Genomic DNA, 12,666 nt, shown 5'->3' with positions numbered 1-12,666 from the left:
CAAGTGGCTCATAAGGATTAGCCCTGCTCCCAGGAGAGGAAAGGCTAATTTCTGGTTTTGACCCAATAAAAATGTGTCAGAGGGCTGGAGTGAAGGGGAAACATTGGCAGCACCTCTGTGCTTTTCAGCACATTAAGATGTCACCATGCCTGGATTGAAAAAAAAAAAAAAAAAAAAAAAAAGGCAAACAAGGCATGAATAATAAGTAGAGCAACATGCAGCTGACTTCAAGGGAAAACTAATTTCCCTGGGGCTTGCTCCACTCCATATACATTAAAATCTCACCTGCTTTGACAGCTCTGTGACCTGAAGAGAGATGCTGAGAAATGTGGTGTTCAGAGCAGAGCCTGGCCAAGGTCCTGCTCCCAAACATGGCTGGGGTTTCTTTTCAATGCTTTGATCCCCCCTGCCAGCCATGGCTTGCTCTGCCCATGGGAAGGAGCCGCAGTGCAAACCTAGCTGAAATTATATTTGGCTTTTTTTTTTTTTTTTTTTTTTTTTAATATGCAGCCCTCAGATTCCTGTTGGGCTGCCTGAAGGGTGTGCTTTACTGGTGTTTTCTGTCCTGCTGTGGGACAGTCCATGTGACAGAGCTGCCCTGCTGCAGACCTTGCTGGGACATGGTGGGCACAGGGATGGGGTGGGGGGTCAGGCTAGGACTGAGCAGCAGACGCAGCAGAGGAGAGGGGACAGAAGATGGGTATCACCTAAGGAGATGTTTTTCTACCATCCTCAAATAAATATGGAATAAATGCATCTCCCCTCACTTTCTGCTCCCCCCAGAGCCTCAACCTGCCAGCAGAAGGAGTTACAGCTGCTTCCACACCCTCTGCACCCTCTTGAATTTCCATCACTCGTGCTGCCCTACTCCAGAAGAGCTGTCACTTTGTGTGAGTGTGGCACGGGTCCATATCCTTGGTTTTTCTCTTTTAGTTCTCTGCTTATTTGGGCAATGCTTGACCTGATGCCTTTCATCTTGGATCAAGTTTCCACCATAAAAACGAGGGCTGGTCTGATGTGGGTTGTCCCAGGTGGTGGCACATCCCGGCACACTGGGAGAGGTCAGTTTCCTCCTCAGCTCTGTGGATGTTTCTGGCACCTGGGGGCTTTGGGTGTAACCAAAGCAGGTGCTGAGCCCCATCCCAAGGGAAATGTGGGCTTTCCAGGGGTCAGCACTCTTGGGTGGCACTACCCTTGTTTGCTCAGACAACACTGCAAAGCCAATGACCTCGTTAATCCTTTCTTCCTTAGTGAGTCACTCTCAGGCTCATTTCAGTAACTTTGCTCGTGCCACTGACTAATTTCTCCCCAACTCTTCTTGCCTCCACTCTGGCCTTTCAACTGGAAAAACGGGACGGCCCTGGGTAGTGGTTGGGGTTGGTTATTCCGTTTTGGATCCGAGGTTATCGTGTCCGGTGTAGCCGGGGCTGCTGCTGCAGGTCCGAACCCCGCCTGCCGGGGCGGGACTCGAACCCGCGCTTCCCGCTCTCCAAGCCGACGCCTTCCCCCCTCGCCCACGGCCGGGGGGCGGGGCGCACCCCCTGCCCCGCCCTCGCCCCGCCCCGGCGCGGGCGCGCCTGACGACAGCTGCAAAGCAGTTTTTCAGCAGCCGCAAGTGAGGTGAGTCGCGGCCCCGCGGCGCGGGGGGGGTCGGAGCCCCCCCGGCCCCTCAGGCCGGGCCGGGACGAGCGGCGGGGCCGCGGCCGCTCCCCCGCCCCGCCGGGGCCGCGCCGCCCGCGCTCCGCGACCGGGCGGGGCGGGGGGCGCGGGCGGCGGGGCCGCGGGGCGGGGAGGGGCGGCGCGGCCGGCGGCCGCAGCGGCGGAGCCCGCGCCTTCCCCCCCGCGGCAGCCCGGCGCGGTGAGCCGGCGCTGCCCCCGGGGGCTGGGGGCGGCGAGTCCCCTCAGGGGGCGGTGGCGGGGCCGGGCTCGGGCCGCGAGCTTCCCTCCCGCTTCCCTCCCGCGTCCCTCCGCAGGGTCCGGCGCAGCGACCCGGTGACCGCCGTGCCAGCCCGCGGCCTCCGCGCTACCTGAGCCAATGCTAGATCTGGAGGTGGTGCCCGAGCGCTCTCTGGGGAACGAGCAATGGGAGTTCACCTTAGGTAAGTGCGCTCCTTCCCCCGGCCCTGGGCTGAGCGGGTCCCCTCGGCATCCGGCGTCCAGAAGGGCTCTCCCAGCGCTCTCGGGGAGTTGGAGAGAGAAAGGGAGCGAGAGCCAAAGCTCGCCTTTCGCTGTCGCTAAAAATACTAAAGGACGAGCTTTAAGGATTTCCTTGTAGTTCATAGTTTCACCTTTAGCTTTTGCGTGTCGACTTGTGCTTTGTTTATCTGGTTGTGTGCTTTCATGCGCTCGTTTGCTTTCTTTTGTCTTGCCGTGTAAGACTCGTCATTCTTTTAAATAACTCCGAAAAGAGGAAGCATGAATGTGCTGATTGTCACCTGAATATGTGTCAGGTGATACTGGCAGCTTCAACTGTGCGCTGATACTTGCTACAACTGCTGTGCTTTTCTGTACAAACCCTTCATAAACATGAGTCGAGTTTCACAATTTCTTTGTGTCGCTGTTGGGTTGCGAAATAGTGGAGAAAGTAAACTTTGGAGATATTTTCTCAGGGTTGGATAACAAGTGTTTTTTTCCTCCCAATCATTTATATTTTTTCATCGTGCTGAGTAGTCCTTCCCTACCAGTTATTGCTCCAGTTACTGTGATGAGAAAGAACTTTCCCCAGCTGATGCAAATTTGGCTGGTGCCAGTGTCAGGCAGGACACTTAAATGAGCAGTTGAAATGAGATGATGTGACCTGTGTTTTCAAGCAGATATTGGTAGTTGTTAAAACTCTCAGAAGGTACTGTCGATGTCACTTTTCTGAGTGGCTGTGTGACATGTCAGTGTTGGTCTCTCTTATTTCTGTTTTCTGTCATTGCTGCGGCTCTGTGTGAAGTTAATGGTGATGGGAATTTGGTAGATGTAAACTGTGTGTCACCCTCTGTGTGTGTCTGCCTGAGCTGGAGTTACACTCGGGCTGCTGCTCTTGTCACCTGTGACAGCGAGGGGACAGACTGTTCCTAAAGACACTGTTACACAGTTGCCCTGACCTGGGTTGGACCTAAGGAGTGGTGCTGTGCTCTGCCTTGGGGTTATTTGTATGAAACCCATCAAACACAAAGGGCTGTCTGTGCTGCTGTGACTTCAGTCAAGTACAACTTGATGGTTACCGACAGGGCTCAGTGGCTTTTGGAGGCTAATTATAGCACCTCAGGTCCCACCCTGGAAATCTTGGTGAACTCCTTGTACCCTAAACGTTCTGTGCTCTCAGCTTTGTGTGACCTTCTGCCATCCTTTAGTGCCTGTGTTACCTGGGGAAAAGCAACCTCCAGCTGCATACCCTGACTGTCTTCATAAATACAGAGTACCAGCTCCCCTCCATTCTCTGTATCAAAACAAGCAAAGGAAAGAGAAAATGTTTTTCCTGTTCCCAAGGAAAGCCTGTTAAAGCAGTCTCATGGTTAAAGTTTCCCAGTGTCTCTGTGTATGTGCACGCACACGCACATGCAAAGATGTGAGAGGGAGGAAACTCAGCTGTATTTCTTGCAGTAAACATAGCCACCACGTGATGTGTCTAATATATAATTAGCATGACCTGCTGGTGCAGAGCAGGAGGCTGACTAGGTATTAGGATACTTGACTTTGTCCTGCACCAGCGATGGTGTGTGAAGATTGTCCCTGCTGACAGAGCTGTGGTAGTGCTGGTGTAAATGGGGCTCTCCCTGCCAGCGCTGTTCTACTCATTATTTGTTTAGCTCTGCTCTTAGCAGAACTAATGGCAGTATTCCTGAACTGCTGCTGACTCTGGCTTCCAGTACTGTGCCCACAATGGAGATGACTGAGGGGAAATGCCAGGAAAATTTTGTACATGACTTTTTGGATTCTGTTTCTGGCTCCAGTGTTGACTCACTATGTGACTAGAGCATAAAAAATTTACCCGAGACTGAGCTAGATACCTGTGCCACTGCACCTCTTGGGCTGCGTTCCTGCTGTTTTAAAGGAGAACAATTAAATACTTACTCTGTAGTGCCTACAGCTATATTATTCCTGTTTGAGATGTATAATTTCTAAGGCATACTTGCATTTCTCTTGGGCTTTATACTTTCTTTTTCCCACTGAGTTTCACGTATCTTTATTTAATGCGTTATGATTCATCATAGATTTTCTTGTATTTTTCTCCTAATTTTTATTCACTTCTCTGTCCCCATCCCTTCAGGCCCTACAGTCTTAGCATAGGCTGATGCTTCAAGCCATGATGTTCCTGACCAGTGTATGTGAGAGAACTGTCTTGTGCTGCTTGTATCACCCCAGCATTTAGAAGAGGGAAAGGTCTGTGGCAGAGGAACCCTAGCACTGGTCTTTGTGGGCATTACTGCCATGGCTCAGTTTGGTTGGCTGTCTGATGTGCTGGAAACCATGTTTGCTTCCCCATTCCTCCTGACTGATGAGCAAGGGAAAAAGAATTCTTTGTTTTCCTCTTTGACTGCAAAGGCTGACGAATGTTGAGGAAAAAGGGGATGTTGTGTGTGAGAACACTGGAGAAAAATAACCCATTTTTTTATTCCTCCTTTGACTTTCTAGAAGCAAATGGAGGCAAAGGGAGGGTACTGGCTGTTCAACACATTTTGGGTCCTGTAAACTGTTCCTGGAGAACTTGGGTTGCTCACTGTAGCTCTGCTAAGCAGCTGCATGGCCAAATCTGTTTGATTCTCAGTGACTGAAAACTGAACCAAGCCAGTCCATGTCCATTTGCTTGCAGCCTGAGAAAGCTGTGAGTAAGAGAGTCACATGAGCCATCTGTTTGCACACTTAGCAGCCCAGCATTGCATCAGTTTACGTCGGACTCGGTGTTTCTGCACTTCTGGAGCCAGGTGCTTTTTGAGTGAATCCTCACAGGCTGCTGGCACCATTGGCCTATGGGTCCTGTCAGCTGTGCTGGCTGCGCTTCAGCCTGTGCCACAGGTTTATTTTTTAACTGAACCCATGGGCTTAGCTCTGCAGGTCTTTTATGAATACTGACTTAGAACATGGGATTTGTACTCTTCAGTCAACCTTACTTTTTTTTCTGGATTCATACTTTTTGCTAGGTTGAGAAATGTGGAACTTTTACAGCAGCATCTTTGATCTTAGCTTCTTGCTGCTATTCATGTTTCTATTCCATTTTGAAAATATTATCTAATACATAGTAACTGTCAACTTCAAACTCTGCTGCCTAGACTACAAAGTAACTGCTATTTCCTAGATAATAGGAAACAGTGCTGCTTTATTGTGTGGCTCTGCATTTTAATTTCATTACCGTTATTAAAATAACTCTTTTTTTACTTAATATCATCTACTGATGTATAATTTCTAGCTGCAAACCAAATTGTCCCCAAGATTATGCGCTAAGGTGCAAACCAGTTTTGCAGACAGGTTTGTATATGGTATTTGCAAATTGAATCACTATAGTTCTAATCTGTACATCTCTTCTACCAAAACTTGATTTCATCATTTCAGCAAAGCTGCAATACATGGACACAACAATGAGAATTATATTTTTGGGGTTTGTTTTTTCAGTGTTATGCCATTATTACTTTAAAGCAGTACCCATGGTGAGCTAGATGTGTATGTTATAAATATATATCTATGGAAAGAGAGAGAGACTTTTCTCACTTTGATCCTGTGGATAGTGTTTAAAAGGTGCTTTAAAACATGACATATTATCTGAGTTTGATTGGTGTAGCAAGTAACTAAAAGTTTTGAATGTAATAAAGGTAGGTTCTGAGGTAAATTATGCCTTATCAGACCAACTTTCTGAACATATAAAAACTAGAAATAGAAAAGGACAGGGCAAGGAATGGAAATAAAATGTTAGATAACTAATCTAAATTGGGTTGCAGCAGTTAGTAGGAAAATAAAACTTCACAATTATGAGCTCATAACCTTGCTTTATAAATGCCTGCTTTGAATCCAGGAATGTAATCACATTTCATTTGGAAAGGCAACAGAGGTTTTTAGTGTGATAAATGATGAGGTGGTGTGATGCTATTTTTTCTGCAGACTCACCTGTTACATTCTGCTTTCAAAAAGATGTAATTGTAAAGATATACACTAAGGAAAGAAAAAAAAGCCCTTGAAACTGTGAGAGGCTGAGTGACTCGAAGTGTATTGCCTCAATTGAACCAAATTTTTAGTATGTATATCCTGTCTGTAAACTGAGAAGATAAAGTTTCCTCCTTGACACAAGTAGAGCCATATCAGCAGCTCATGTGGCCTCTTAGGTTTGAGAAGAATCATTGCTCTGTGCTAGTATTTGTATGTGTCTGGTATGAATACCCAGTGCTCCATCAAGGTTAATAAAGTGTGTAATAAAAGGTGTTTCAGGGGCCTATTGAATGTGTATGGGAGTGCCCTAGCCAGCTCTAGTGGAGTTTGGTATGGGCTATTTTATCAGTTATTGGACTGATGACCCCAAAAAGAAGAAATTTTTTTTGCACAGGTTGTGGCAAGCTCTTTGCTTTTTCTGCTTGAACTTTGCTGTTTAATTTTGTGTCTAGAGATACTTTTTTCCTATATGCCTAACAATTGGTAGGTAAACAATGACTGTTCTGTTTCCAAACACCAGGTCTGTGCTGATACCATGAGTCAAGTCAGCTTGTTTGTTGACCACATACCTTTCTGTTGTAACTCAGTGTTTGCTGATGGTGGTTTGGTTACCTCATGTAACCTTGCTGTTAAAAATCTTTGTTAACTGGTTTCTGCACTGAAGAAATACCTGTTTTTATTTCCAGGAATGCCGTTGGCTCAGGCTGTAGCAATTCTTCAGAAACACTGTCGCATTATCAAAAACGTCCAGGTTCTCTACAGCGAGCAGGTGAGCAGGGCATGGGCTGGCCTGGAAAGGCACCTCTTGGTGAATGAAAACATGCTTTGTGCTCATGGACATACTGTGAGAGTTGTGGGGCTATTTGAAATTGATCTACACCAAATTATTGCCATCACGTGAGAGTTGCAGCTTTTATAAGTGTCTTGTCAGATGTAATAATCCTCAGCATAGCAGTACAGTGATTTAACAACTGTCAGTTTTGTATATGCAGTGGAGGAGTGCCATTGTTTTTCCTTTAAGAAGTGAAATGTTATGTAATTAGCTGGACAATTTAATTCTAGTCTATTTACTTTATCATTGTGAAGTGGTGCTGCAGTTTAAAGAACTGAATCAATCATTACTTTCTGCTTTTGTGTTTGGTCCAGTGGTGATGAGCCACTTCTGCACCTTTTCTCTGCATCTGCAAATTTGTCTGCAGAAAGTAGGTGCAGTGATTTAAGCCAGCTATAAATGTCTTAATCATTCTTCATAATGAGCATTAAGTTCCTGATATGTTTGACTTCCATCAAAAAGGGGACTAGAAGTAAAACCCTTCTGCTAGATCAAGTAAAATGTGTTACTCTGATGAAAGTGTAAGGGGACAAAGGAGTCTCAGATGTCTCAAAGGACTCTCCAGATGTTTTATGTGCAATGCCCTTTAATAAGAAGATGATATTCATATGTTGCAAATTACAGCTCTTTGCATCAGGAAAAAGGCAGAGTCTGTACAATGTTAGTTTGTTTCAAAATAAGGATTCAGGCCTTGTGCATTTGCAGTGAGTACTGAATGGCTAAGAACAACCTTGACTCTGGTGTTCAGTGCTGGATACGTATTTCATGTTATTAAATGAATTACTTTTTTTTTTTTTTTTTCCCTTTATGTGGATTTATGAGTTTTCTGATGACTGAATTGCAAATCTGACTCCTTGTGATTAATGCATGGGAGCATCTGTCTGGCAGTGAACACATTCCTTGTTTTTTGTGTTCTTTGGAGGGTTTTAGTTTTTTTTACCACAGTGCAATTGATTTTTTTCTAGAGTTGTTTAGATAAAGGATGAGATTCCTGTTCCACTCAGATTGTAGAATCATGGAAGGTATTAGTTCAGTGCTAGTAAGCAGAGGTGTATCACTCTTTGGTTTTTTACACCTCTTGGAAAGTTACATTGTTCTTGCTTGTGTACAGTAAGCTTCTGTTCTGGCTGCAGAGGGCAGATTTAGTGGTTTGGGTTTTTTTTTTCCCAAAATGTAATAAATGTAAAGATGTTTTAGTACCTGCATAGTCTAACAAAATAGTTCTTCCCATCTTTCTGGAATAGTTCTGATGATTTTTTTTTTCCCCTGTATATTACTGCAATTCAGTGCTGATATTTTTTTTCACATACCACTCAGGGCCTGCATTTGACTGTCTGGCTCTGTCCTCACCCTTGTGCAGAGTGTCATGCATTTCATTAGCAGCTGAGCACAAAGAGCTCAGTTCTTAGAAGATTCAAAGCTTTAAATTAACTTTGCCTTGCACAACTTTTATCTAGAAAAACTGTACCTGAACAGCCTTCATATTTTTCTTCTTTGCCTTGTAAAAGAATGCCTTTGAGCACTGTGATCAAATGTTATTTAAAGCTGTTGCGTCTCTAAATTTGAATTTCTGATCCTGGAACTCCAGCAGTGAGTATTTCCTTTCAAAAATTTATATGGCAATTAAATGCAATTAGATCTGCCCATGGTGCTCTCTTTAACTTGACATAAATGGGATGCCCAAACTGTGCCAAAAAAGCTTGATGAATCCTTTTCTGTGAATAAAAAAAAAATTAACTCATTTTTGGTCAGTTTAAGTGGGGTACTAATTTGCCTTTGTTTTCCTGAGCTTTTTCCTGTGGGTTGTGGTTGATGGGATTGTTCAGTGATAAGTTTTTGATGTATCTTTGTGTAGATTAGCAATATAACTGCAGATCTGTGGTGCTTCCTTCAGGAATAGCTCTCCTGTTGCTTCTTGACATCATCTTTCATATTTGAGGTTCTGTTTTGTGTATTAAAAGTCACATGAACTAAATTTGTGCCCTTGAATCTTTCCATGTATTAGAAAATATGCCAGCATAGAACAGAAGCTATTTGCTGTGCTAATTATCAAGCTTTTCCTCAGATGTTTAGGGGTTTTTTTCCATCCACTCAAAAGTACTTTTAATGTTCTCGTTAATTTTGGAATAACCTTATGAAAACTATTGAGAAACCAATGAAATGCAGATAATATCCCATAGCGGAACAACGCAGCTGGTGTATTTGAATGCCAGATTACAAGGCTTTTTTGCTCTCTCTGTAGCCTTTCTAAATTAGATTTATAAGGGATTAGAAAATGACTGTCATGATCAACATTAGGCCTTTTTATCTCAAGATTGTAGTTCTGTTGCAATGCTGCTCCAGTTCTACACAGAGCCATAAAAGTTTGTCAGCAAGAGTGAGGTGCCATCAGTTGATGGCATTGTGTGAAATGTTGTGAAAGTCTCATTTAGAACAGAGTTGACACAGCAGATCACTGGTGTTCAGGAAAGATGGGCTCCAACTAGACCAACTTCAGGAAAAGTGACCGCAGTGATCCAGAGGAGCAGGAAACCTGTGTCACAGGGGGTGGAAAGCCCCATGGCTTGTTTTAACTTGGTGATGTGAAGACTAGGACCTGATTACTTGGCTATATGGTTTGGGAAGGGGTGGGACATGCACATGGAGATGCTCAGAAAGTATCAAGGCTAGAAGACAGTGTGATGTGAGAAAATTGAGGATGAGAATTGGGCTTTTGACAGTCAAACCCCAGAGCTCCTCTCAGTAGAGCAAAGTAAGATAGCTTATGCTTAATTCATGAAAGGGCTGTATGTGTGGCTGTCCACTTAGAAGCCTTTATTTGCCCCAGTTGTCCATCCCCATTCTGTCTTTTGCTAGGAAACTGCCTGGTGCAGTTCTAGGGCATGAATCTTGCTGCCTGCCTGCCATTCAACCTTTTTTCTCCTCTGATGAGACAGCTGTGGGAGATAGAGCATTTTGAAGCAAATGTGCTTTAGATGGTACATGATCAAAAAGCTGAACTGGGGCCAAGTGACTGTGTCTGTGTGGATTGCACTGGTAGAGCAGGGAGCAGCTTTCCCAGTGGCCCAGCAGACTGAGAGGGTGTAGAGCCTATACAGACACCAGGAATGTCTCCTATTGACTCCAGCAGACTGCAAATTAAGCCTTTAGTTGTTATGATTCACAGTAACTAAGGAAACCTAAATTCACAACATGAGAGTCTGAAGCCTTCCTTTTGAGGCCTAAAAAAGACTGTGACAGTTTGATTTTTGAAGTGGAAAGCCATCTCTTTGTCAAGCACAGGCCTGGTTCTCATGTGAGACTTGGTATTTTTATGCACCAAGAATGCAACAGAGGCCGTCCCTTGATGATGTCTCTGATGCTAAACTGGGAATGTTAATTTTCAAGGTGGGTTTTTTTTTTTTGTTTTGCTTTTTTTTTAATGTGGTTGGGGGTTATATTGTTTTGAGTTTTCTTTTTGTTTTTTCCTCCACTTACAGTAATGGACAAAGTACTCTCAGAAGTTTTTGCAGGACACAGATATTATACAGGCATTTCTGTTTCTTAAGGAAACTGAAGGGTTTGAGGGGTTTGGCCAAATGTATTTTAGTTATGCTTATTAATTGAACAAGTCATTGCTTTCTGAGGCAGTTTTTTTTTTCGAAAGTAACCAATTTATACTTTTACAGTGATGTATATCTTAACAAAGAAGTCTTGAAATTAAAAGCCTAACAGCTTTTTTCTTTGTTTTACAGTCACCTCTTAGCCATGACCTCATCCTTAACCTGACTCAGGATGGAATCAAACTGCTGTTTGATGCTTTCAATCAGAGACTTAAGGTAATAAAACGCCCCTCCTGCAAACAGACAATGCACACCAAAACCCTGGGATGTCTTGACACTTAACAGAGCATAAGTGGCTCCTGTAGACATTTAATTTGTCTTACATAGAGTGCTCTCATGTGATTACGAGTTTTCAGTTTGGGATTTAAATCTTTGTTTATGGAAGTAAGACACCTTACCTGTGCTTTGGGGATGTACAAGTGCCACATGATGGTGCAGTGTGGTCTCACTCATCTTGTCTCAAGTGGCACAGAAAGTGCACAAGGCCCTTACTAAAGCTAAGCCTTGGGTTTGAAATCAGAACATCATTATTGCAAACCAGACAGTGTTGTTTTCTGCCCAGGTTGTTCCTTTATCTGGGCTGCCATTTTATTTATGAAGTTAAACTTCCTCCTATTCATAGTTTTCATTTAAGCTAGCTTTGCAGAGTACATGTGTGGCTGTGAGCGTGTGATTCCCCCCAGAAAGCCACATCCATGCCTCTGGTGAGCAGCTGGCTCCTGCACTCACTTCAGTTTGTTCTGGATGAGTTTTGATTGTTGCAATTGGTGTCTTCAGTTCTACTTTTGTGCTTTTAGGTTACCAAGAGTTGATGTGCATCTCTCAAGGATGATTAGTGTAGTTAAGATGCAAAATACAAGGCAGGCTGGTCACTGCCTTCTCACGCCATTTATCCTTACAAAGTATCTGTAATGGAAGTGGTGTTTTTTATCCATATAAAGTGGGCAACTGTGGGACTGTAGAGGTATGACTACATGGGTAGAAAATTTTGAAAACCTCTTAAGTGAAGCCTTTAAAATATCTGTGTAACTCCTTAGTTATTCAGAGTGGTCCTTTCAGCCAGACCAGCTGTGCTGAACAGTTGTCACTGATTCTCACCTGGCAGGTGTAAATTTCTCTGTGACAGAAGGGTTTAGGTGTTGATTTGGTTAATTGGGTGAGAATGAGCTGCTCTAACGGCTGTGCTGCTTGACATGTGAAAGCAGAAGTGTGGAGTTAAGTGTGATATTAAAAAATTGAATGCTTACGGTTTAGGTAAGTCTGGAATATGGTGCTCCATCCATATTGCAGGGTTTGGAGCAGTGCTAGGTTGAGCCCTCTGCCCTTTACTCACATCTAAAATAAAACCAGCAGAAAAATACCACTCTCCAAAGTTCAGCCATTGCTTTATCCCAAAAATTAATGTAGGAGAGAAGCACGTGCTGTCAGCTGAAACTCAAGCTCTTTGTGTATATATGAAATGATTGATCAGCAACCGAGATTATTTCTCTAAGAATAGGCTGTAACACCATGGTATGCTTGTATTTTTCTAAAAATGTTTATATTATAAAAATACACATTTTGAAGAAAATTTTCAGTTCAAATTGAGCTCAGCTAAGGGACAACTGAGCACTTTTCCTCCCAGATCTCTGTTTGTAATTGCCTTATGGTAATTTCTGCTCATGAAGTAATTTTATAGTAATGGTATTCTTGTTTTTAACAAGGTTTTGAATTTGCTTATTCAGAGTGTGTATGTGGATTCACAATTTTTAAAAGCATATCTTGAAAATTCTTTGTCAGCTGTATGAAATCTTTCTAACTAGATGTAATTCTGCAGGAGACTGAATTCAAAGTGGGCATTATCATTTCAAGTACATGGCTTGCTGACTGGCTTTTTTTGGGGGATGTTGCAATCCTGTAGTGTTTTTGAGGTGCTGTAAGTAATGTATACCATGTCTCTTCATCTCCAGTTTTGGAGGGTCTGATTTTATTGCACCCAGTGGGCTAAGAACCAAGCAAGAGCTTTTCTTGCCTTTCTGGATTTCTTGCCTTTTTTTTTTTCTCCTTGCTTTTCTGTACTTAAAAACTAATTTTAAAGAAAAAATAGAAAGCCCAAACTCTTCTGGT

At 43.6% G+C, this 12,666-nt stretch overlaps 1 protein-coding gene across 4 annotated transcripts in view; it reads left to right on the top strand.

Moving 5' to 3' along the window:
* Nucleotides 1-1,906: 1,906 nt before the first annotated feature.
* PHAF1 (phagosome assembly factor 1) overlaps nt 1,907-12,666 on the top strand; it is a 34,663-nt gene continuing 23,903 nt past the window's right edge. For 2 of the 4 annotated variants that reach the window (XM_053987403.1, XM_053987401.1), the window contains exons 1-3: nt 1,909-2,099; nt 6,813-6,895; nt 10,693-10,776. In XM_053987403.1, the coding sequence (XP_053843378.1) occupies nt 2,036-2,099; nt 6,813-6,895; nt 10,693-10,776 (231 nt within the window). In that variant the 5' untranslated portion in view covers nt 1,909-2,035. Of the gene's footprint in view, nt 2,100-6,812; nt 6,896-10,692; nt 10,777-12,666 lie in introns of all 4 variants that reach the window. The other 2 variants (XM_053987404.1, XM_053987402.1) reach the window with 2 other exon arrangements.

Source organism: Vidua macroura, chromosome 11, assembly GCF_024509145.1.
Source record: "Vidua macroura isolate BioBank_ID:100142 chromosome 11, ASM2450914v1, whole genome shotgun sequence".
Lineage (NCBI taxonomy): Eukaryota > Metazoa > Chordata > Aves > Passeriformes > Viduidae > Vidua > Vidua macroura.
Note: the sequence above shows the minus strand (reverse complement) of the source record. Positions and strands in the feature narration are given on the sequence as shown.